The sequence below is a fragment of the Ovis canadensis genome, chromosome 2, assembly GCF_042477335.2.
Source record: "Ovis canadensis isolate MfBH-ARS-UI-01 breed Bighorn chromosome 2, ARS-UI_OviCan_v2, whole genome shotgun sequence".
Taxonomy (NCBI): Eukaryota; Metazoa; Chordata; class Mammalia; order Artiodactyla; family Bovidae; genus Ovis; species Ovis canadensis.
Window position 1 is genome coordinate 66344306 of NC_091246.1, and position 25751 is coordinate 66370056.

General features: G+C 38.5%; 1 protein-coding gene across 2 annotated transcripts in view; it reads left to right on the top strand.

Moving 5' to 3' along the window:
• TRPM3 (transient receptor potential cation channel subfamily M member 3) overlaps nt 1-25751 on the top strand; it is a 596910-nt gene that overhangs the window by 334489 nt on the left and 236670 nt on the right. Inside the window, exons 6-7 of one of the 2 annotated variants that reach the window (XM_069574093.1) lie at nt 4140-4311; nt 21815-21889. In XM_069574093.1, coding sequence (XP_069430194.1) covers nt 4140-4311; nt 21815-21889 — 247 coding nt within the window. The remainder of the gene's footprint in view (nt 1-4139; nt 4312-21814; nt 21890-25751) is intronic. The other variant, XM_069574094.1, reaches the window with a different exon arrangement.

Genomic DNA, 25751 nt, shown 5'->3' on the forward strand with positions numbered 1-25751 from the left:
AGAAATAGATTTAAGGGTCTAGATCTGATGGATAGAGTGCCTGATGAACTATGGATGGAGGTTCGTGACATTGTACAGGAGACAGGGATCAAGACCATCCCCATGGAAAAGAAATACAAAAAAGCAAAATGGTTGTCTGGGGAGGTCTTACAAATAGCTGTGAAAAGAAGAGAAGTGAAAAGCAAAGCAGAAAAGGAAAGATATAAGCATCTGAATGCACAGTTCCAAAGAATAGCAAGGAAAGATAAGAAAGCCTTCTTCAGTGATCAATGCAAAGAAATAGAGGAAAACAACAGAATGGGAAAGACTAGAGATCTCTTCAAGAAAATTAGAGATACCAAGGGAACATTTCATGCAAAGATGGACTGAATAAAGGACAGAAATGGTATGGACCTAACGGAAGCAGAAGATATTAAGAGGTGGCAAGAATACACAGAACAACTGTACAAAAAAGACCTTCTCGACTCAGATAATCACGATGGTGTGATCACTCATCTAGAGCCAGACATCCTGGAATGTGAAGTCAAGTGGGCCTTAGAAAGCATCACTACAAACAAAGCTAGTGAAGGTGATGGAATTCCAATGGAGCTATTTCAAATCCTGAAAGATGATGCTGTGAAAGTGCTGCACTCAATATGCCAGCAAATTTGAGAAACTCAGCAGTGGCCACAGGACTGGAAAAGGTCAGTTTTCATTCCAATCCCAAAGAAAAGCAATGCCAAAGAATGCTCAAAATACTGCACAGTTGTACTCATCTCACATGCTAGTAAAGTAATGCTCAAAATTCTCCAAGCCAGGCTTCAACAAGATGTGAACCGTGAACTTCCAGATGTTCAAGCTGGTTTTAGAAAAGGCAGAGGAACCAGAGATCAAATTGCCAACATCCGCTGGATCATGGCAAAAGCAAGAGAGTTCCAGAAAAACATCTATTTCTGCTTTATTGACTATGCCAAAGCCTTTGACTGTGTGGATCACAATAAACTGTGGAAAATTCTGAAAGACATGGGAATAGCAGAGCACTTGACCTGCCTCTTGAGAAATCTGTATGCAGGTCAGGAAGCAACAGTTAGAACTGGACATGGAACAACAGACTGGTTCCAAATAGGAAAAGGAGTACGTCAAGGCTGTATATTGTCACCCTGCTTATTTAACTTATATGCAGAGTACATCATGAGAAATGCTGGACTGGAAGAAACACCAGCTGGAATCAAGACTGCTGGGAGAAATATCAATAACCTCAGATATGCAGATGACACCACCCTTATGGCAGAAAGTGAAGAGGAACTAAAAAGCCTCTTGCTGAAAGTGAAAGAGGAGAGTGAAAAAGTTGGCTTAAAGCTCAACATTCAGAAAATGAAGATCATGGCATCCGGTCCCATCACTTCATGGGAAATAGATGGGGAAACAGTGGAAACAGTGTCAGACTTTATTTTGGGGGGCTCCAAAATCACTGCAGATGGTGACTGCAGCCATGAAATTAAAAGACGCTTACTCCTTGGAAGAAAAGTTATGACCAACCTAGACAGCATATTCAAAAGCAGAGACATTACTTTGCCGACCAAGGTCCGTCTAGTCAAGGCTATGGTTTTTCCTGTGGTCATGTATGGATGTGAGAGTTGGACTGTGAAGAAAGCTGAGTGCCAAAGAATTGATGCTTTTGAACTGTGGTGTTGGAGAAGACTCTTGAGAGTCCCTTGGACTGCAAGGAGATCCAACCAGTCCATTCTGAAGGAGATCAGCCCTGGGTGTACTTTGGAAGGAATGATGCTAAAGCTGAAGCTCCAGTACTTTGGCCACCTCATGTGAAGAGCTGACTCATTGGAAAAGACTCTGATGCTGGGAGGGATTGGGGGTAGGAGGAGAAGGGGACAACAGAGGATGAGATGGCTGGACGGCATCACTGACTCACTGGACGTGAGTCTGAGTGAACTCCAGGAGTTGGTGATGGACAGGGAGGCCTGGCATGCTGCAATTCATGGGGTTGCAAAGAGTCAGACATGACTGAGCGACTGAACTGAACTGATTCATTTGAAAATGTCATTTTCACTTATGATCTTTAATTAGGTTCCCAAGAATTAGAAAACATGCCCTGTATCTCCACTAGAACGTGTCTAGGGTTCACCATCATTAACCTCTAGAAAATCTACATGCCCCTCACAGAACTGCTTTGGGGTTCCCTCCTTTTTGGCATGGAGCCTTGGGGAACTGCTGTTAGGAAAGAGACAACAGTAACCTCAAGTATTTTCTTTTGTCCAAAAGTACGATGCATAGGCACTTTAAGAATAGGAGAAAGTCTTCTGCTAAGTCTTTTTCAACAAAGCATTAATATTTATTAACTTGCACTCTGCAGTAGAATGAATGTTTTATGATCAAAAACAAGTAACAACAAAATGGAAATTTTAATCACAAGTGACCTACTCTTTCAGTGATAAAGAACTCAGGATGGGGTTAGCCAACCACTCTCTCTGTAATTCAGGGGTGAGGGGACTCTCATTCACTCATCTAGACAAAAGAGTAATTGAATACTGCTCCATGCGATTACTAGAAACAATAATCACAAATTTATGGGCTTCCTTTATCAATGAGAGCCAACAAGAATGAAGCCATGAATTAATGTTAAATTATGCTATATTTACAAATAAAGACATATTTTAAAAGACTGAAGGGTATTTCAAAAGCTCAGAATTACCCATTTTAAATTTAGATTAGATCAATTCCCAAACAATTCAGATGAGAGAGTTTTTAATTTTCAACTGTCTCAAGTTTCATTTAAATTAATTCATTCACTATTCATTGAGTAGATTCTGTGTGCCAGGCACATAGAAATGTGGGGTTTTGAATCAGCATCAAGGTGTAAAATATGACTTTTATGAGATCTTTTCTACTAACACTGTCTTTATTAAATCACTTTGTAATTCCTTTATCAAACTACTCAATCTTACTAGAGATTTTCCTGATGAGTTATTTCATACCAAAAATGAATAAGAGCATCTCAACTCTATAATTAATGTATATACTGCATAAAGGCACAGAAATAAAAGCCCCTTCGCATTTATTTCTGTCTTGTCAATTTCAGTGATTCAGTACAGAGATAACTGTACGGAGTTTGTATAACAATGAGTTTGTTGAATGTCCCTTTTCATAGTCTTGAGTGAAGTTTTTACCTAAATATTCTAATACATCATTTCGTTTCCATTGTGTCTAAACAGTTTGGGAAAGGGGAATGAATAACCATGGATTTTGGAATCAGGCCGACCTGGATGTGAATTCTGGTTCTGTGTGTAGCAAACTCTTGTAAAACCTATGTCATCTCCATCTCTGTTTCCTCATATACACAATAAACATGACAGCATCTACCTTGCATGATTGTTTCAAGGAGGATAGATAATGTATAAAGCAACTAGTTCACAATAGGTTTTGTTTTTCTTTTTAGATCAAAAGTCTAAAAGACCATACTAAGCATTTTTCTGTTTTAGGTAGTATAATTCACCATGAAATTAAGATAACAAAACCAAAAACTACAACAGAGATGAACATTTTAAACCTGATTTATATTCATCTCATGGGACAGTTATTTTTACATTCAGCATTTCCACTTAAGGTGTCTAATAAGAACAGTGTAGATTTTTAAATAATAGACCTTCAGATTGCTGAATGAGAGCAGTCACTCCTACTCAATTCCCTACCCGCCATCCCTAACCCTCCACTATACTCCTGAATCATGGCTGCTCTTCTGTGCCTGTTAGAGTGTGGACACGATAGAGAGAAGAAACATAGAAACAAAATAAACCTAAAAATTATTTTTGGTTCATCAGCATGTATAAACAATCAACTTCAAAATGAAACAGACATTCACATGCCAGTTTTTGAGAACAATAAAATCACAAACTCTTTCTGTATAAATCCAAAAATTAAATAAATTCGTAATCCGTTAAGCATAATCATGCTTTGAATAGAACATTTACTATAAATCTTGCTTCTACCTGAAACAATATTAAAAAGAGGATATAGACTATTCTTTCACTGTCCCTAAGAATTTATCTCACTTCCCTCTCTCTCTTTCCTGTCTGTCTGATTCTCCTTTTCATATGTAATACTCTTTTCTCTGACTTCTGCCCCTTCCTTTTGAAATTCTACAGGTGGTCCGGCCGTATCAGACCATGTCCAATCCCATGAGCAAGCTCACTGTTCTCAACAGTATGCATTCCCACTTCATTCTGGCCGACAATGGGACCACTGGAAAGTATGGAGCAGAAGTGAAGCTTAGGAGACAACTGGAAAAGCATATTTCACTCCAGAAGATAAACACAAGTAAGTCTACTGCTGTCTACTCATGCCTCATAGCAAATAAAAGTGAGGAAATTTCAAATGCAGACCATTATTTCTACGTGGCTAATGGTTAGAATTAGAGGAAGTCACCTAGAGGGGGATGACTGGAGGCTCAAGAAGTGATTACACAGTTAGTGGACTCAAGCTCACTCTTTACGTGTGAAATATCCAACCCCATCTGGAGTTTAAAAATGCAGATAAGCCTTTCTTTCCAAACTTTTTTCTATATCCTTTACACAATGCTCTAAGGAGAGAAAGCACCCTGGAGAAATTTTTTCCACTTATTGAGCTATTTTGGGTGGCTAAAAGAAAAGAAAACGGTTTTTGATCTTAGCATAGATCTGGCTGTGCAAAGGCATTTCAAGGGAACTGGCAGTCTCTAAACTAAAGCATAATGTCTAACCATCTTGATGAAACTTTAATTATGTCTCTTAATTTTATGTATGTATTCATTCACTGTCTCTAGATACCTACATATTTAGATATATGTGTGTATTTATAGGTACCATGTATACTTAGCCTATGGTTATACTAAAATTATCTAAGCACTTATGTGTTCTATGCAATATTTATTATGTACCCATATAACAATAGAAGGTAGCATTGTAAAAACAATGATGCTCCTGAAATCACTAAATGGCTTGCATTTAAATATAATAGAGATATATAAACAATCTACTCTCCTTCCTCACAAAATACATTCATTTTGTTTTCACAAAGTAACACATAGCTTCATGGCAGATTCAGGTTTTATGGTAACTGTGTGTTCCATCAGGGAAACTTGACTTTAATTGATTGAACTTTCAAAGCCTGCCGTTCCAAATAATAAAAGATTTTCTTTGGCTCAGTAAGTTTTCAGAAGTTCAGTGTAACACAATTCAACAGATCCAAATGGCTTTTCTCATCTCTTGTCTTTTCTCTGCATCATCCAGAATGGATTGTGCTTGCTGTCACCACCTTCCTCCCCGGGACTGGGATGCCAGACCTGTCAGACCATAACTTGTCTTTCCTATAGTTTGTTTTCTGGTTCTACCTTTTACTACTTTACCATCTTTTACTACTGTTTTAACAGTCAAATTTCATACCTTCATCTTTTTCACAGAGAAGTCTGGAATAATAAATTGTGATGTAGGCCTGAAGTCAAAATTATATTAGAAAACTCTCTTCTATCTAAGAAACTTCAATAGTCTTTGGAAAGAGACAGCACAGGATTACCCAAAGATAACCATCTTTGGGGGGAAAAAGAGTAGAAAAGACTAGAAAATCCATCCAGAAACCAGCAGAGATCAAAAGTAAAAAAGCACTATTGCCAATGGGTGGTTGTTATACTGAAATTGAATTTTATTATAATATTTGATAGAAAAGGAAATCTTATCTAATTAATGTTATCTATTTAGGTTTTCATAGGCTATAGGATTACTTTTTTTTTTACACCAGCAGGTTAAGAAGGAACCTAAATAGGAATAACCTGAAAGCTGAAGGAGATGGAAGGAGGATAGACAAAGAGCAAATGCAGGGTCAAGTTCAGTGCTTAGTAATGAGACCAAATTTGTCCAGACACACAAAGCATGCCATTGTGTCAGGTCCTGATGGCAGCTGGGCCAGATATATTCATTAGTGTTGTGAAGAGAGCTAGGCATGTAGTTGTGTAAATTGTATTCTTAACTATGGGAGGTGCCAGCAGGAGCTAAAACCTAGCCAGGGCTGTGTGTGCCAAACGCTGTACCTTATCGGCTGCCTGAGGAAAGATACTCTTTTCTACTTGGCCATTCCAGAGAAGGTACCCTTTTTTAATTTGGAGGTGCACCTTTCTCCAAAGCTCCCAGAGGTGCTATCTGCAGGGATGGCCCTGCAGAGGAGGTTTGTGGGCCGTGGCTGGGCCTCCATAAGGAGCAGAGCCCAGCAGAGAGTTGGAGAGCAGGCCAAGGCTTGTGGCGTCAGGGATTCTGGAGAAGCCAGGACACCAGGTGCATGCCTCATGCCATTCATGTGACACTAGACCCTTGCAAGCGTATCGAGGCAGGTAGTGACATGCACACATGCTGACAAGACCCCCATCAGGGGTCTAGGCCACAAAGGAGGGAATAAGCACAGATCCAGCTTCCAAGCTGAAAGACAGGTCAGAGAAGCTGGCTTGAGACTCCTGAAAGGCTTCAAGTCCACAAATAAGACTGGACCTCAGATCTGGGGTAGAGGCCGAGCCCCTTGGTTAGGCTAAATGATAGTCGCTGGAACAGAATGGGGGTAGGGAGAGGCAAGTAGTCATTTCATTCATCATAATTTATAAACATAATTTTCCTCCTTGTTTTGGGGACTGTATTTGAGGCTTTAAGAAATCCATAGGCTTCCATTCAATGCAAATAGTTCAATGAGAAAAAGAGGGTTAAAGATGCCCAGAGGAGATCCCTAAAGTCACAAGAAGTTAAAAGGCTCAGGACCAAGAATGTGCCACAAGTTGTAGTGAATGATGCTATGAGTTAGCTCTTCTACCAGTTCTATCCCTGAACTTGATAGTGGGAGGATGGCCAACTTATTCAGTTTTCCAGGGACTTTCTTAGATTTATCGTTGAAAGTTCCATGTCCCGGGGCCCGCTCTGTCTCAGACAAACACAGATTGTACATCACCCTCCATATCAGACTCATGAGTCATTAGCTCTACTTCCCTTTTCACTGCATTTACCCCACAAAACAAGGAAGGAACAACAAGGACCTCAGAGCTTAAGGAGTAAGACTTCTGGAAGTAAAGAAAGACCTTGAGCTGTCCATTCAGTTAGCAGCAAAGCAAAGTGCCCACTAAGAACCCGGAAGTCTCCAGAAGAGGACTGACTGAGAAATAAGGGGGAAAAGTTGACCTATTTAAAATAGGAAACAGCAGAAGTAAGAATATAAACTGTTAATGCAATTCTGCTCTCTAATCTGAACACTCTCTTTTTCTTTATAATTAACAATAGTTTGCTTCTTATTAAAAATAAATTTGTATTATATAACTATTCTAAGAATTACATCTTAATTTCCTTCTTCGAAAGTTTAAGAAATCTTTAATACAACAGGAGAACTCAAATTTAGGAAGCCCTAATTTAGCCTCCTGAAGATGAGACCCTCCACCAAGATACCAGAGTAATACTATCACCACCTTTTATGCCTAGGATGACTCCAAGGATGTCTGAACACACTCAGCATTTTCCTGATTAAGGTATCATTCCTCCTCATTACTTAGGGGTGACCTACATACCACAGGAATCTTTCCACGAGTCTATTTTCTCACATAAATGACAATCTTCTGCAGAATATTTTCCTTAACCATTAAGTAAATCTTTCTCAAGAGACTTTTAAGCCCTTTCTCATCAACATGACAACTATGAATGATGACACACTACAAGCACCAGCATCTGAGGCTTCTCTCCGCGCTCTGGCATTCATTATCTCAGCTCTCCCCTCCCCCACTCATTCCTGCTGTCAGCAGTACTTCCTGAAGTGTTGTCATTGGTTACTGAAGGACTTCTTTGTTTTGAAAGGAGAATCTTTCTGGATGTGAGTGGCTGAAGAGCACACTTTCATTTGCAGTTTTCTAAACTTCAGATTTAATGTGCAAAGCTTTCCCCATCATGCCTTTAGAAAACAAATGTTTCTTGAACTCTTATTATGTACCAGGCATGATTAAGGTCCAGAAAAGCAGCAGTAGATAATTCATTGAGCCAAGTCAAGAGGGGCAAACAAATTAATAAATAAATAGGCAAATACATGTAGTAAGAAAGCCATTAAGAAAAATAAAACAGAGGAAGGTATATATGTGTTTCTCATGAGTACATGTTCCTGCATGCATGCGCATATGTGTGTCAGGAGGAAAGTTTAGATTAGGTGATCAGGAATGGCCTCTAAGATGGTGTAATGTGTAAGCAAAAAATTGAATGAAGTGAGGGAGCCAGCTCTGAGAAGAGCATTCTGGGAAGAGTGAAAGCAAGAACAAAGACCCAGGTCTTTGATGACAAGCTCGATCTTAGAGTTGGAGTTTATTCTAATAGAGTTTTGATCTGGCAAGTTACAGCATCTCCCTAATGGTTTAAAACATCACTCTGCTGTTGTATGTAGAGATCTGACTGACATGGGGGCAAGATTAAAGGCAGGTAGATGTTTCAGTAGACTGTTATCATAATGCAGGTGAGAGATGACAGTATTTCAAATTAGGATGGTAGTAAAACAAGTAGTAAAAAGCAGTAGATTCAAATATATGCATATGTGGTAAAATATACATAAAATTTACTATTTTAATATTTTTAAGTATATAGTTCACTGTGTGAAACACATTTACATTGTTGTATAATCATCACCACCATCTATCCTCAGAACTTTTCATCATTCTAAACTGAAGCTCTATATGCATTAAACACTGACTCCTCTTTATTCTCTCTCTTCAGTCCCTGCTAACCATGATTCAACTTTATATCTTTATGAATTTGCCTGTTCTAGATACCACATACATGTAGAATCATACAATATTGGTCCTAAGATATATTTTGAAGGTAGAGCTCAAGAAGAGTTGCTATAAATTGAGTATTCAGGAGAAAGAATAGACACATCAAGGTTAATGCACAGTCATCCTTACAGACGCCAGTGTCTTCTTAAAGAACAGGGCTACTGGGAGCCCCTAATGAGTAAGTTTTTACAGAAAGAAAAGGGAGTTGAAAACCAGACTCAAGGGAGCTGAGACAAAGTCCTTGAGAAGGAGGGAGATGATGAGATTCAGTGCACAAATGAAAAATGTGGCCCTGGATAGGACAGGGGGGTTGCATCCTGGGTAGACAGAGTGAAGGCAGAGATTATGGGCATAGATGTGGATGGGATGGAACATTTTCTGCTGGGAAGATTGGTAGTTCTCTATATATGCCTTCTGTATCTAAAGAAAATAATTCAGGAGATCATTGGCTAAGAGTGTGAAAGGGCAAGGAGTACAGAAGATTATGGAGAAAAAAAGAGAAAATTGTAGAGGCCCAGAGAGTGAGCCGACTAGGGAAATGCAGAATTGCCCACTTGGTATTTGTAGTCATAGTTTTACAGAGGTAGGGATCATCATTGTTGTATGTTTTTTTCCCAGGGATGTTCAGCTTGAGTAGGAAAGTAAGCATAGAGTTAGACTGAGAGCCTGTTGGGATTTTGCTAAGCAAGTAGAAAAGAGGAAAAGAGAATCAAGGGAGTGAGGCTGTATGGACTCTATATACCCATGCTGCTGCTGCTGCTGCTGCTAAGTCACTTCAGTCGTGTCCGACTCTGTGTGACCCCATAGACGGCAGCCAACCAGGCTCCCCCGTCCCTGGGATTCTCCAGGCAAGAACACTGGAGTGGGTTGCCATTTCCTTCTCCAATGCATGAAAATGAAAAGTCAAAGTGAAGCCACTCAGTCGTGTCCAACTCTTAACGACCCCATGGACTGCAGCCTACCAGGCTCCTCCATCCATGGAATTTTCCAGGCAAGAGTACTGGAGTGGGGTGCCATTGCCTTCTCCGCCGACTCTCTATAGCCCAGGAGTATTTTCAGTATCTGAATGAAAGCCGTACTTCCTCACCCATATCTTTGCCCATTCATGACATCAGAAAATCATTCATCTAAAAGATCAGAATACGGTGCAGAGAAGTGATTAAGAGAATTCTCAAAGATGACCCACATCTTCAGTTAGTATTCCCAAGCATTATGTTAATTTCAGACTTTTGAATAAAAAGCATTCATCATAAACAATCCCTCATATTTATTTTATTGTTGTTCACATATTCATTTAAGTTGAATCAAATTAGCACAATGCGGGGAATATAGTAGCTATTCAATAAACACATGTTAACTGAAAGACCGAATACCAAGGGACAGCTCCATAAAGTAACATATAAGTAACCTGATGAGACTTTAAAATCCCAAGCATATTTTCTACATACATTTTTACTGTTAAAAATTCCCCCCCAAAAAAAGAGAGAGAATATTATAATAACCCCTCATAAACTATCATCCACATTCCACATTTATCAGCCCATAGCCTATCTTGTTTTCTTTATGTATATAACCACCTACCTCTTTCTCTGGATAAGTTTGAAAGAAATCCAAACAGTATATCATTTCATCCATAAATATTTCAGTACCAAAACATTTCTTTAACTTATGTTGGCCACATATAAGGTAGATTTTTTTTTAAGTATTTCCTTAACTCAGTAGCAATATAATGGAAAATATTGATCTAAGAATCCTGTAACAATTCTTTCAAAAAATAAAAATTAAAAACTATCGATACATTATCACGTGCTAAAATCCATCTAAAATTTTGATAATCATTTTTTAGTCCCAAATTTGGGGACTAAATTTAAACAAGTATTACCTTGCAATTCTTAAAAAGAAAGATTAGAAAAATCCCCAGCAGCTGTGGTTTTCTTTGAAGTGTTTGAAGGGAAGAATATAGCTTTTGGAAATAAAGGAAGTCTTTATATTGCCAGTAGTATAAGCTGAGAGTAGCAGGGAGACAAGGGGTTCAGATCTTCATGGCTCTGTGACCTTAGGCAAATTACTGGATTTCTCTCAGACTTTGTTTCTGTGTCTGTGAATCAGGGATAATAATTTTCCACAGTGTGGTGATTAAACGAGTCAACACGGGAAAGGAGTCTAGCATGTGGCAATTCAGAAACATTGATTACCTTCCTGACATCTTGGTGACACGAACAGCAGCTCCCCGTGGGAAACCATGTTCTGTGTTGGTATATCCTGATGGGCTGCCATAGGGTCCAACCTGAGACCCAGATCTACATTCAAAGCCCATCAGAGTCTAGAGTGTCTGGCAGAACATCTTTACCACAAATCAAACCTAGCTCTGCTCATTAGGGAGAAGCCATGTATCCCTGGAATTACATAAAGGGCCCAAAGAAAAAAATGAGGCTCAAAATTATATTCTGAAACGTATTAGCAAGACTCTAATAACTTCTTAAAGAATACATTTAAAGTCTTGTTTGTTGCAGCAATAAATAGAAGACTTTTTTTTTCAATATTGTTGAAAATATATTCTAAACTGTAGTTGTTCCTCTTTCCTGAATAAAGAATATAATGGAGAAAATTTAATGTTTCTTTAGAGAGTAAAGCTATTCTAGTGTCCTGGAGCAATCATTATGAATGTCAGTTAAGTTTGCTGAGAACTCTTATTTGGTGGAGGTGTTAGGATTTGGGCTAAATGTGACTTGATTCAGAATATATAAGTTTGGATTTGTATATAAAGTTTCGATTTGGACCAATATCAGATTTCCTGCTTATAATTTACCATTTGATTTTAAAAGATTGGAGGAAGAGGACAGAAATGTAGTTCTCTTTGTTCTCTGGTTGATAAAGTGTTACTACTTTTGTTTGAATTTTATTTTAGGTTCGGCTGAATGCAGTTTCATTCAGATTACGTATCTAATTACACTGTGGACAATAAATTTGTAGGAGATTTCATTATGAGACTAGACTTTTCCCACTTTGTCCTCTTCATATGATAAAGTGAATCTACATCAGAGTAAGTGCAGTCTAAGGGGACGCTGTTCCCCTGGCAGGTGTTGTGCTATACCTGCTCTGCACCATTAATGAATGGGGTTGTCTGGGTAGGTTCAGATTTTTGTAACTGGTGTTTTTGCTACCGTCAGGGTTTTCTTGAAAGAGAATTTGATGTTCTGCATTTTCTTTGCCCCAGAGTAACAACTGACATTTGAGCATAGCCTCATCTAATGAAGCCACGAGGAATACTTTTGTCTAAAGCAGCAGATTAAAATGGGCTTGGCAGTTCTAAGTAAACAAGTAGCAGAAATGATCACAGAATTCATAAAGCACAATCAAATTTGGTATTTGAGGATTTTACTATTTAGAATTCTCTGGGAAAAAAAAAAAAAACAGATGTTTTGTTATGCAGTCCCTTGGCTAATATACCTATTTATGTGTGATTCTGTCTTACACAAACTAACAAAAATAATGACAATAATAATGTCACCCAGTAGCACAGAATGTCATAGTTCTGCTTTATAATGGGAACAGATGTCTCGCTTTCCACTGAGTTGTTTGGTACAGGAGAACCATGAACAGGCTAATCACACAGTGATTCAACCAAGCTGGTAAAGTCCTACAGGTTCCAGGAGAGTTTATTTTAAAAAGGTCACCTCCATGATATGACACTCATCAATTTAAAGCATTTTATTTCTGTGAGATTTCCATAATCAGAAAAAGTACTCACAACTATATTCTTATTCCTTTACCAGCATTTCATGGTGATAATTCTTACACATGGCCATAGTAGTTTTCAACTAAGGTGACACTGCCTCCCAGAGGAGGTATTTTAAAATATCGGAGGGATGTGGTTGACAATTTCTGGCACTCCCAAAAGACACAAAGGAGGAGGCAGAAATGTTAATATTCTCCTACAGGACAATTTCACATGAAGAATTACCTGGACCAAATGCCAATCACATCTCTTAGAAAATACTACTCTTAGTATATTTCCTTGAGTTTCTTTTCTTTTTCAAAATCTCTCTAGTACCCAGCACCTAATTCAGCAGGGTCACAGACATCCAAAATACTCTGTCCTATTCTAAAGACTTGTAGAAGAAGCAGCAATAAGGAGCCAGTGGTGAGATTTAAAATATTTAACATTCTGTGAAGACTTTAGTATACTCTATCCACAGCAGAGGCTGGGTGCCAGCCCTGGCCTGTCCTTCAGATCCTAACATCCCTTGCTATTGGGAAGCTCTCTTTTATTCAATTTCACCTGCTCTGAATCTATTCTTTTCTGGATGAAGACCAAAGTCATCATCTGTGTTAGAGCTCTCAGTGTATTTGAAAACTGTAAATGGACCTGAATTGACGTCTTTGCCATAATGGCTCTAAGGAAGCTGTTTTTCGTTTGAACAGACATACCAACCTGCTTACCAGCAGAACTGACTCACAAAGTGAATCAGAATTTCTAGTTCAGCAACACCCTCTCTTAGCACCACTGCTTTGTATGTTTCAGGCTCAGTGACTCCAGAAATGTGCTCAATGCTAGGGGCTGTCCTGTCAGAGTCCTTGGTGTTCAGAGAAATCCTAGAATCCACAGTTATTAGCTGACTTGGGGACAGAGACAGAGGCCCAGAAATGTGGTTGCTTTACTTGCAGGCCCTTGAATAGCCTACTCACTAGAATTCATTGCCAAGGGAATATTTTGATGCACCAAGGTCCTAAGAGAATAAAGAGTTTAAAACTGAATACAAAGAGACCTCTAAATTTAATCTATAAATTGCTGGGAATTATTTTGGAAATAAAGACACAGAGCAGTAATATAAGCCTTGAGTGAATGAATAAAATCATGACATAAAATGCTAAAAAGTAGTGCTTTTTATGTCTCTGATTTCCCTGGACTAAACTTATAAGTCCTTAAGTCATTTCTGACTGTTTGCGACCCCATTGCAACACGCCAGGCTTCCCTGTCCTTCACTATCTCGCTGAGTTTGCTCAGACTCATGTCCTTTGAGTCAGTGATGCCATCCAACCATCTCATCCTCTGTCACCCCCTTCTCCTCTTACCCTCAATACTTCCCAGCATCAGGGTCTTTTCCAGTGAGTTGGCTATAGATCTCTTATATGTATTAGTATTTTCATCTTGTTAAATTATGAAGATGACTTACCCTGGAAATTTGACATAGATCATCTAAAGAATATTATTGACATCCTTAATATTTACGAACCTCTCTGACGCCAGAACTGGCATGATATTATGCATAGTAAGAGCTCAGTAAAGAGTTGTTGATTTGGCATTAAATACATTTAAGTGATTTTGACTCATTCATATTTTATAAGAAATGTGCAAACTTACAATTTCCAAAAAACTCCAGAAATATTTTAGCAAAAGCAGCATTATTGAAATAAGCAGATAGTTTCCTGGGTAGCTATTTTAAAAGATTTTAGTCATTTATATATAAATAAATAATTTATATCATAAATACTACATATATTATTTATTCTTATTATGACTGTTAAGTGAGTCTCATTGTATTGATGCAACACAAAAGACCAGGCCTAAGTGTCAACAATAACAGAGACGGAGGCAGAAGGCAAAGGTGTGAATTACGTCAGAGTTTCCTTGGACGGTTTTCCATTGTGTAGTAGGTTGGATAGAAATACAGTAAGAAGTTGGAATTAGCATGGAACCATCATGTCCCTCACCCATGATTGACACTGCAAACCTAATGAGACATTTTTCCCACTGAGCCTTGATACAGCTAGGACCATTTCACATTCATGAAGACATAGGTTCTGCTGCTGTAACAATGACTCAAAACAATGGATGCCTCAATAAGACAGAAGTTTGTTCCTTATACATGTGTTATTCTGAACATGAGTCCAGTCTGATGTAGTACCCTCACAGTGCTGAGTACTCAGATATCTTCTCTTTTTGTTCGCTCCATACATCCCTATTTTCATGGTTTGTGGGAACACACTACCGCATCTAGATTCTGGTCAGAAGGAATCAGGAAAAAGTCGTAACCCTTCCCCTTAAAGGCACAATGAGGAGGTCATATACAGGATTTTGGCTTACATTCTATGTTCACATCTGGCAAAAAGTGGATTCAAAACTGTATCTTAGGCAAACAGCTAAAATTCTATCACTATGAAGGAAGAGAATAGATATCAGAGTACAGTCAGTAGTTTTTGCCACACCTTTCCAGCATAGCATTTCATATCATTATTAAGAATCGGCTGGAGTTGGCACGAGGTAAAGCTTACCTGCCATTCATAAGTAAGATACACCTATATGTTTCAGTGTGTTCATTGAGGAGCTTTGTCTATAAATAACATCTGTATTATATGCTTCATCGTGTGCCCTTTCACTCTTCACCTGTGTGTTTCTTGGTGATATATAGTTGAAAAGTTTTGTACTGGCTCTGGAGGTTGTAATTTCCCCTTGAAATTGGATTGAGATATACCATCTAAAATTATATACATTATTTTAGACTATATTGATTTAATTAACTTTTTGGGTTAACCCAAACAGATCCTCTTAGCCTCCAACTGATTGCACAGGCTGTGCTGGTATAATTTATATACATTCCATAATAGATCTGTAGCCACATATATTTTGCACATCATTTCTAACTTTTAAATGCCTAAGTATTGAAAATAAATAGAACAGATTCTGTTCTGTGTTTCTATGATGTTGTGTTTAATATTTTAAAGATAAAACCTGAGAAATAATTTTCATGTGACCTACACAGGATTATACTCTTGGTAACAGGCAGTAGAATGGATATTGGTCACCCCTCAGATCATTCCTGAGGAGGAAAGGTTGTAACTGAGTCTTGGCCTAGTTGGGGGAAAAAGGATGAAAAATCCTTCTTAAGGAATAAGAGCAACCTATCTTCTCACTCGTTGAGAAAATGTTTGACAAGATCTGAAAAGCAGATGCATTTGTGTGGGATTTAAAGCTTGCTTGTTCCAGTTATCCAATTTGACATTCCTACATTTTATAAACCCTAAGTGATAACTAGCTGTTTGGCAAAATATAACTGAAAGGCTCTTAAAACCTGAATGCCTGAAAATATATAATTAAGATATTTGCTGACCCTGACAGTTATAAAAAAATTAATTAGTAGAACTTTGCTTAACAAATGGTAAATGGTCACCTTGTTTTAGAGACTGAAATACATGTGTCATTACTGATCCAACCCTAGTTAGCTTTTCTTTTGATGTTAGTTTTTATTCATAAAACTAAAAAGATAAAACTAAAATAGCTGGGGTTTCTTTTCTGTCTTGTTAAGTGAATAAACCTAGGAGGATCTATTTAATAAAACCATAGGCCAGCACTTTGAAAATAGACCTTACCTTTCCTCTGTAGATACTCTTTGTATTGAATGGTTTCTTGGCCTATTTTTGTACTTTGCCTAGTATCTTTTTCCCTCATCTGTTTCTAATACCAAATTCAGAGCTATTGTGAGTTTTTCATTCAGACAGACTGTTTCTGTAGAAAATAGATTCAATGTTTAGAAGCTCCATTAGAAATTAGTATGTAGTTGTTGTTCCATTGCTCAGTCATGTCCGACTCTTTGCAATCCCATGGACTGCGGCACACCAGGCTTCCTTCTCCTTCACCATTTCCTGGAGCTTGCTCAAACTCATGTCCATTGAGTCAGTGATGCCATCCAACCATCTCATCCTCTGTCATCCCCTTTTCCTCCTGCCTTCAATCTTTCCCAGCATCAAGGTCTTTTCCAATGAGTCAATTCTTCACATCAGGTGGCCAAAGTTTTGGAGTTTCAGCTTCAGTGTCAGTCCTTCCAACAAATATTCAGGACTGATCTCCGTTAGGATTGACTGATTTGATCTCCTTGCAGTCCAAGGGACTCTTAAGAGTCTTCTCCAACACCACAGTTCAAAAGCATCAATTCTTTGGCATTCAGCCTTCTTTATGATCCAACTCTCACATTCATGCATGACTACTGGAAAAACAATAGCTTTGACTATACAGACCTTTGTTGGCAAAGTAATGTCTCTGCTTTTGAATACACTGTCTAGGTTTGTCATAGCTTTTTTCCCAAAGAGCAAGCATCTTTTAATTTCATGGCTGCAGTCACCATCTGCAGTGATTTTGGAGCCCAAGAGAATAAAGTCATATATTTCCATTGTTTCCCCATCTGTTTGCCATGAAATAATTGGACAGGATGCCATGATCTTCGCTTTTTGATTGAGTTTTAAACCAGCTTTTTCACTCTCCTCTTTCACCTTTATCAAGAAAATAGTATAAATAAATTCAAAAAATAAATGGAAAAAAGAAAATATTTGCATCCATGACAAAGAGCTCATTTACATAATAAGCAAAGGGCATCTACAAAGCCAAAAGGAAAATCCTGTAAGACAAAGGGCAAAATATATTAACAGGATAATTGAGGGGCAGGGAGGGGGTGTGTGGAGTGCTCAACTCCACTTAAAATTAACGAAATGAAAGCCAAGCCAACAATGAAATGCTTTCTAACCTATCAACATGGACAAAAACCAAAGTTAAAATTATCTGGTGTCAATAAGTATGTGTGGAAATCTGTATGGGAGGGTGGACAAATATGGGCAACCTTATTTGGAAGATAATTTGGCTACCCTGTTAAATTTTAATGTACATATGCTTTTTTTAAAATAAGTTTTTATTTTTACTTTATTTTCCTTTACAATACTGTATTGGTTTTGCCATACATTGACATGAATCCACCACAGGTGTACACTTCTAGGAATTTATTTTATGCATATTTATTGCCATATTGTTTATAGTAATAAAAATGGAAATAATTCAAAGATTCACCAATAAATGACCAATTAAATTCAACACACACCACTAATCTTGCTGGGAAAAATCCCTTGGACAGAGCCCATGGAGTTGCAAAGAGTTGGGCACAACTGAGTTGAGTGACGGAGCACACAGGCAGATTACATGTAGACATACAGTGAAGTGCTTTGAAGTTATTATGAATAATGTAATACTTCTCTCTGGGCTCATATGGAAATATATCCAGTGGTAGTTTTATGTTCTTTTTCTCAAGTGAAAGCCTACTGAACAACAGTATAACTGTGCTTATAAGCACATTTACATTTTCTTAATTATATGTAACAGGTTTGATGCTTATATTTGAGGGTAGCTGAAATCAGAACCAAAATTATCTTCCCTGTTTAGATTTGGTAAATGACAAAATAGCCTAAATTTATTCCCAGTCCCTAGCCATAACCAGATATCCTAGTGTGATGGGGCTACTGGAAATACCCTACTTTTATATCTCTACTGTGAGCACAATTTTATAGGGCTAAATTGTGCATTTTCCTTTTACTACGCTCTTGGGCACCCTATAGTCCAGCTCCCCTCTTCCTGGGTCCTACTCCCTATGATGGAGCAGGTCCACACTCAACTCAGTCAAAAGCCGTTTCATTCTGAATATTGTCCGTAATGCTCACACTAGAAAAAAAGGCTCCCACTATATTCCTGACTCCACTATGCTCTTAAGATGTTTTGTATGGAGACAAAATACATGTCAAAAGTTCTTCAGCTTTTCAAAATGTGGCAAGAAGGAGAACTCAAAAAATCTGTCGCCTAAAATAAATAGTGATCACTCTTTCTTAATTTCCCCTTGATAGTTCTTCTGTCACTCTACCAATATTTACTTGTGTATCTTCAATATACAACACACTGTAGAGGTGGCTAGATAAATAAGACATAACCGTGCACTCGAATGGAGAAGACAATGGCACCCCACTCCAATACTCTTGCCTGGAAAATCCCATCGACGGAGGAGCCTGGTGGGCTGCAGTCCATGGGGTCGCTGAGATTCGGACATGACTGAGCGACTTTACTTTCACTTTTCACTTTCATGCATTGAAGGAAATGGCAACCCACTCCAGTGTTCTTTCTTGGAGAATCCCAGGGACAGGGGATCCTGGTGGGCTGCAGTCTATGGGGTCGCACAGTGTCGGACACGACTCAAGTGACTTAGCAGCAGCAGCAGCTGCAGCAGTGCACTTGAAGAAGAGTTTTGCAATTAAGTTAACAATAGCTAGCTATCAAGTGCTATTCTAAAAATTTTACAAGAAATAACTGATTTAATCCTTATAACAACCCTATGAAATAAGTACTATTATTATTCCCATTGGCCAAAAGAAAAACTGAGGCAAAGAAAGGACAAGTAATAGCCCCCAAAGTCGGACTGTGAGTAAGTGGCAGATCCAAGAAGTCTGCCTGCATCCACGCCTCAACTGTTGTGCTCCATGTCTTCTCAGTATGAAAGGGCTGCATTGAACAGCAGCAGGTGTTAAATGCCCTTGAATGATATGAAATACAACAGGAATTCAGACCAAAAGCTTCTGATGGAATGTTTGTGGAGGGGGAGTGATCAGGGAAGATTTTGATAGATGGAATCAGGGTAACAGAATGCAAGCACCATGCAGGTGAAAGCTTTCAATATTTAGAAAGGTAGTGCATAGCATGAGTCCACTTACATTTATTTTACTTTCATTAAATTGTTTTCCCTACCTTCATAAGCAAAATTTCAGCTGCAAATATAAGGTTTATATGTGAACTAGCTTTAGTTTGTTTTTTAGGAAATATGATCATCAAAATCATAAGGATAAGATATGGATGTTTCATTGTTTCCCTTTTATTGACGCTTCTTAATAGAATGTTGTCAAGATACAATATCATATAATATGATAAATAGGACTTATGTATGCATAGATTAGATGGGGCAGAAGCAGAGCTGTTCATATATTCATATTCTATATTTGATAACTGTAAATTATCATAGATATTATATATACATATATATTTCATCTAGTTCATTGCGTTCATTTCCCAGATAGGAAAGCTCACTTGGAAAAGGTCAATCATGTGTCCTACATAAATTCATACAGTGAATTAACTGGCACAACTTTTACCTGAATTCAGGACTCCAAACTTCAAATCTGGTACTCTTTGCTCAGCATTGTTACCCCCTTAGTTTGGGAGCTACTTCTCTTATTCTTTTTAACAAAGCACCAGGAGACCTCAAATAAGAAAAGGTTCTCCAGCCACCAGAGGAAGGAATAAAAGCAGGGCATTTGGGATATCAACCTTATTTGATGCAAAATCCTTAGCCCTTTATTCTCCCATTTTTCCCCTTGAGACCATTTCTCCACTGCATCCTGAAGGGTAAACAAGGAAGTATCAAGAGAATTGGAATCACAGTCAACTGACAGCAGATGTTCAGACATTTCCATTTTTAGCCATGCAACAAATCTGGTTGATCTGCACTAAAATGTCATTTAACTTTTGTTCATTAGGGCTTGGTAACTGTGGAGGGAAAAAAAGAAAGAAACTAAAAATACCAGTGTGCTGTTCAGTCTGCAGGAAGATGCAGCTAAGCCAATTTTGTGCTGGGTTCCTTAAACAAGTGCTTTTGTGTTAAATTTCCAGGAGGATTTGTGTCATCAACTCTTTGAGGTTTTGCTCATAGTATTTAGCAAGTGGTCTAATTGTTGCATTCAGTGAGTAGTAGAGCGGCCTTGGGAGGTATGTGCTCCCAAGCTGAATTTCTGTTCTCAGGAATGTGCTGATTAGTAAATTTAGGGGTTCAATTCCTGGGTTGGGAAGTTCCCCTGTAGAAGGAAGTGGCAACCCACTCCAGTATTCATTCTTGCCTGGAAAATCCCATGGACAGAGGAGCCTGGCAGACTACAGTTGATGGAGTCACAAGAGTCGGACATGACTTAGCGCTGTCTTTGGAAAACATACATTAGTTACTCTTAGTTTATTATTTTGCAACCTATTGAGAATCCAGAACAGCCAACCCTTATATTTTGTGCTTCAAGGAATATTGCTATGAAAAGACTATTCTGCCAAGTTACAGGCACTGAGGAATTACCAAATAATGTTCCCTGAAAAGTGGGATGGGACCCATCTATGCCTCTCACCAATCAGTTACTCCCTGCCCAACCAACAACAACTGGCGCGCTCTCTAGAAACCTAAGTTGATCCAAGGAAACTAAGTCTGGAAGATCTCACTTGAGGATCTGGGCCCCTCTGTAAATGCTGTTTTAGGGAAGGAGCAAAAGGGGGCAGAGGCAGATTCTCCTGAGGCCTAGATTTGAAATGAGATCCTGCCTGAGGCATCTAGCCTTTAACTAGCTTGTTAATAAGTTACCATTCCAGAGACATGACTCACCACTAAATTTATCTAGTATAGGTAGAATAGCCAAATTGGTAGGAAACCTATTATAATGAAATGTCTTCAACTTCTCTTGAAGATAGATAGATGATGGAGATAAATAATCTATATGACAGATAGACATAGAAATAAATGACTCTATCTAACTGATCGTTTTCTTGGCTGATAAAAAAAGAAGAGACGGAAATGTGGGGCTCTCTTCAGTAAATAATGTTAGGTATGTTGAGTGACACATTGGCGTTGGTTTCAGTTCCCCTTTAAAAGAAAATAAGTACATTGGCCTCTAAAAAAAAGTACTTCTTTTAGGTCAAAAGTAGCTAATTTGTGAGAATAAGACACATTTCTAGAAATTAATAAGACTTTTTAAAGGAGGGTGGGAGGAATCCATTTCTTGTTTGGTCTCAGAAGACATATTATTAGTATAATTAGTATAACAACAACAAACATTTCTTGAGGATTTACTGAGTGCTAAGTATTGTAATAGGCACTTAACATGGAGTGACTCATTTAACCCTTTAACTCCTATAGCAGTTACCTAGGCTGAAACAGAATGATGAAGGATACATCCAGCAAAGGGGATGTTTATTTTAAGGGCCAGTTCAGCTGAAGGAGCAATGAGGCGTGGTATAGCTGGTACAGAGTGCTGTCTGATGCTGTGCATAGATCTGAATATGCAACCTGAGTTGCCATCACATGTGTACATTTACAAATTGGGCGATCAGTCTGCTTTAATAAAATGTGTATGTGACGGTTGGGTTGTAGAAATTTCAAAGATTTTATTTTTTGACAGGATGCCTGCCGTTTTTCTCTCTTGACTCCCGCTTGTTTTATTCATTTTGGGGTAGTTGCCAATTAGACCCAATTGGTAAGTATAATTAATGGACAACATGAATCTCCTCTTAAACCCCAACCAAGAAAATTAACCATAGAAATAATAATTTCCTTTATAAATTCCTAACACTATCCCTCCCTGTGACTGCTGTTTATCTCTATCTCTTCTAAAACATCCAACCACATCAGAGATTAATTACTCTCTATTACTTATCATCCTAATAATACCACATAAGATGGAGAAGAGAGAAGTGAGCATTTATTGAAGTCCTAGTATATTCCAGGCACTGTGCTAGCATTTTCATGTATACTATCTCTTTTAATAGTCACAAAAACCCTTCAAAGTAGGAATTATTATCTACCTTCTTTATAGTTGATAAAATGGCATCTCAGGGTAGTTAAGCCCTTGTTTTATTATCCACTTAGTGGCACAGCCAGGTACAAACCTAGGCTGATGGGATTCCAAAATTGTTGCTCTTTTTGCCCTCATATAAGGAAGCATTATTTCATTCAAAAGGACTTTTCTCTAAAATGTTGTTACCTTGGAGGGTTTAGGGGTCATGATTTCACTCAACAGCTGTTTGAACATGGAATCTCCGTCAGGAGTGGGTTGAACATTGATTCAGTTGGGGTTAAGGATTGGCAGAACTTTTGGGTGGAGGGATTGTGGTTAGTGGCAAGATGGTAGGGGAACTGGCAGGAACAGGATCAGGAAGAAGTAGGATGGGGTGGTGGCATGGGCGGCAGGGGTGAAGACAAATTGAGGAGCTCCTGGTCGTGTGCCCATGGCTACAGTCTTTCTTCATGTGACTCGTGGACTTCCCTTTGTCATCCTATGCCTGAGAATATATGAAGGAGGCTGGGAAGGCAAAGGGACGTTCAATTGTCATCACCGGCATCTTTTTTGATCATTGCACCATCATCCAATGCGTTGCGGGTAACCATGACATGAATTTTCCATCACTAAGCTCATAACTATTCCATGAGATAAATAACAAGTAAAAGGTTATAGCAGAACTGCATCTGGGGAGCCCTGAAAGTAGGAAGCAGTGAATTTAGATTCTTATAGACTGATAGCCCTGGATTCAAATCAAGTGACCTGAAAAGGATGTTAAACTTCCTCTGAGCAGCTTACATATACATCAGGAACATCTCATTGTCTTTCTTGGATGCTCTGACATGTTCAGCCTCATCACTGAAAGTTGTTACTACTGGTACACTCAACCATTCAAGTAGAAGACCATCCAAAATACATGGTCAGTTAACTGTGGACTGTAATAACTTGCCATTTTCTCGATGCTGTCAACTGAATGTTGTTTGAAGTTCTCTTTGCCTTTTAAAGAATTTTCCCTTCAAAGAATAGGTTGTGTGAAGAAGACAGTTACAGTTTAGACATCTGCCCTCTCTTCATGACTTGACAGAAGTTAGCTGTGATGCTGAACTGTTGGCCATGCTTCTTAATGAGAAGTCATTTTGTCAATCAAGATAATCTCGGAGCTAAAAGAATAATATTGAAGGAATAGAACAAATTTTAGTGAAAGCTGTTTCTCGGTATTTGTCTGTCTTGTTTATCTGACTTATTTTCCAATTTGAGCTAGGAGCACTGTCTTTTTTAGGAAAGACCTCATTCCCCATTGGAACTCTCTATTCTGGGACTGGGACAGTTCCTGTCAACAAATGAGTCTGAACTGGGGAACTGACCACCATTCTAATAAGATCTTCTAGGTTCTTCTACATGTAGGAAAGGATGCTGAGATCGCCTTTCAGATTAGAAAGATTTGGGTTGCAAATATTTGACTGCAACATTTCCTTTTACTGGCAAAACTAACAGCTTCCTCTGATGATAACATAAACCACCTTGATGGAACTGTCTTTCCCTCCTTTCACTGCTAATTGGAAGACCTTGCGTATCTTTTCATTTGTTTTTCTAGCTTTCTTCTCCTTCCTAATGCCTGTGGACCTTATGTCCCACCCACTGCAAGCTACTTGCAGTTTCTCTTAAATGACATACCCTGTTGGATGTGTTTTTGTCCCATGTTGACATTTGTGGAAATTCAGCATTTCCCAACTCTGCTTACTGGCAAAATTCTACGCTCTTAAATCTCAGCTTGAAAATCTTCTTTTCTCTGAAATCCTATCAGAAATCCCCTAACCTGAGACACTCACACACACACAAGTGATTGTCTTAGACTCAGCTGTTTCTCACATAGCCCTCGTTCCCACAGCACTCCATAAACCTGTGTTGTAGCACAGCCTCTCTGATAGAGCGGTTGTTTGTGTGTACCACTTCCCCATCACCTGTAGATTGTGAGCTCCCTGTGAGCAGAGCCTGAGTCATCCTCACCTTTGTCATCATCCAAAGGCAGCACAGTGCCTGGCACATGTGGGTAGGTAGGTGATCAATAAATTATTATAAACATCAATATTTGATTTTCTGGCCTTATTTTTTACTCTCATTTCCAGCCTGTTGTAAAAATGTAATAGACATGTTTAGAAACTACAAGCTGTATAGAAAGGACACATAATAAAACAGTAATACCTAAACTCAGGGAGGATAAATAAATAGAAATGTGTACAGGCAGAGACCATCATGCATACTTGCAACTATCATGGGCATACAAGCATTTATTCTGGAAATTTGACTGTGTTTCTGTTGACTCGGGCTTGTGGTTAAATCATTTCTATCTTGTAGATACAGATAATCTAAGGATATACATGTTTGTGGCAACCAGTGCCAACATGGCTTCATTATTTCCACTTACATAGAAGCAGAAATAAGTATTGATTTTTCCCACTTATCTAAAATGATAATTGCCCTTGGCTGCTTTTCAGTCTAGATTAACCATTCAGTAGAAATGTGTAGTTAACTTTAGAAAGTTAGACAAACATAAAATAGATAGGAAAACTTGTGCTGACTGATTACTTTTATGCCATAATTAACAATTTTACAGTGGGATATAATTGGAGAAAATAAGGTGTCTCACTAGGGGGTCTTTAAAAAAGGCAGGCTGAGATTTTAATTCACTAATGATGGATCAGGCTAGAGAACTTGTCATAGGACCTTTCAAAGCCCCTTCACAGGAGCTTTCAAAATAGTGTTTGGTACCCACCTTTCAAAATAGTGTTTGGATCATTTCAAGCCATTTAAACTAGTGGATAAAAGTCTATATTTCATATAGACTTGGAAAATGACTAGAAATAGTACTCCCAAGATGTCAGTAATAAAGCTGTTGTAAGTTTTAACAGAATAAAATAAATCTTTTAACTTAAACTCGTAGCTGAAGATCATTAACCCCTGAAAAATATGAGAAAAATAGAGATGTTATGCCCTCATTTTGGCCAAATAAGCAAGCAGCTTTTTCTGTATTTTTGGCATCCGTCGCTGAGGCAAACAAGCACTCTTACTCTCACTGAACAGGCTGTCCCTGTTCTGCAAGGAGGCCAGATTTCACAAGCCGTGCAGTCCCACATGCCACAGCCCTGCAGGCAAACACTCAAGTCCTAAATCCCAGGCAGAGGAATCAACAGTTCTTGCTGGCTAATGAGCCTTGGCATCTCTGGGCCCACATGGGGCTCTCTGGCCTATCCTGGTGGAATTAGGCAGGTGCACATTTGCTGAAACAGTGGGGTGGGGGGTGAAGACTGAAGAATCAGCTTTTCTAGCCACCAGACAAATCTGAGCTGAGCCCTTCCTCATTACCAGCATTTCTTTCACCCAAAAGGAGAACACAGGAAGTGAATATTGACTCTGGTGCACATCAGAATTTAATATGAAGTCATGGGGGAGTTTGGGAAGAAGTGGAAAGTTCACTTCACCCTGTATGTCCTTCTATCCTGTTTTCTTGGTATGCATGGAACAGAGTTTGTTTTGTTCCGTTGATTTATTTATTTCCGTT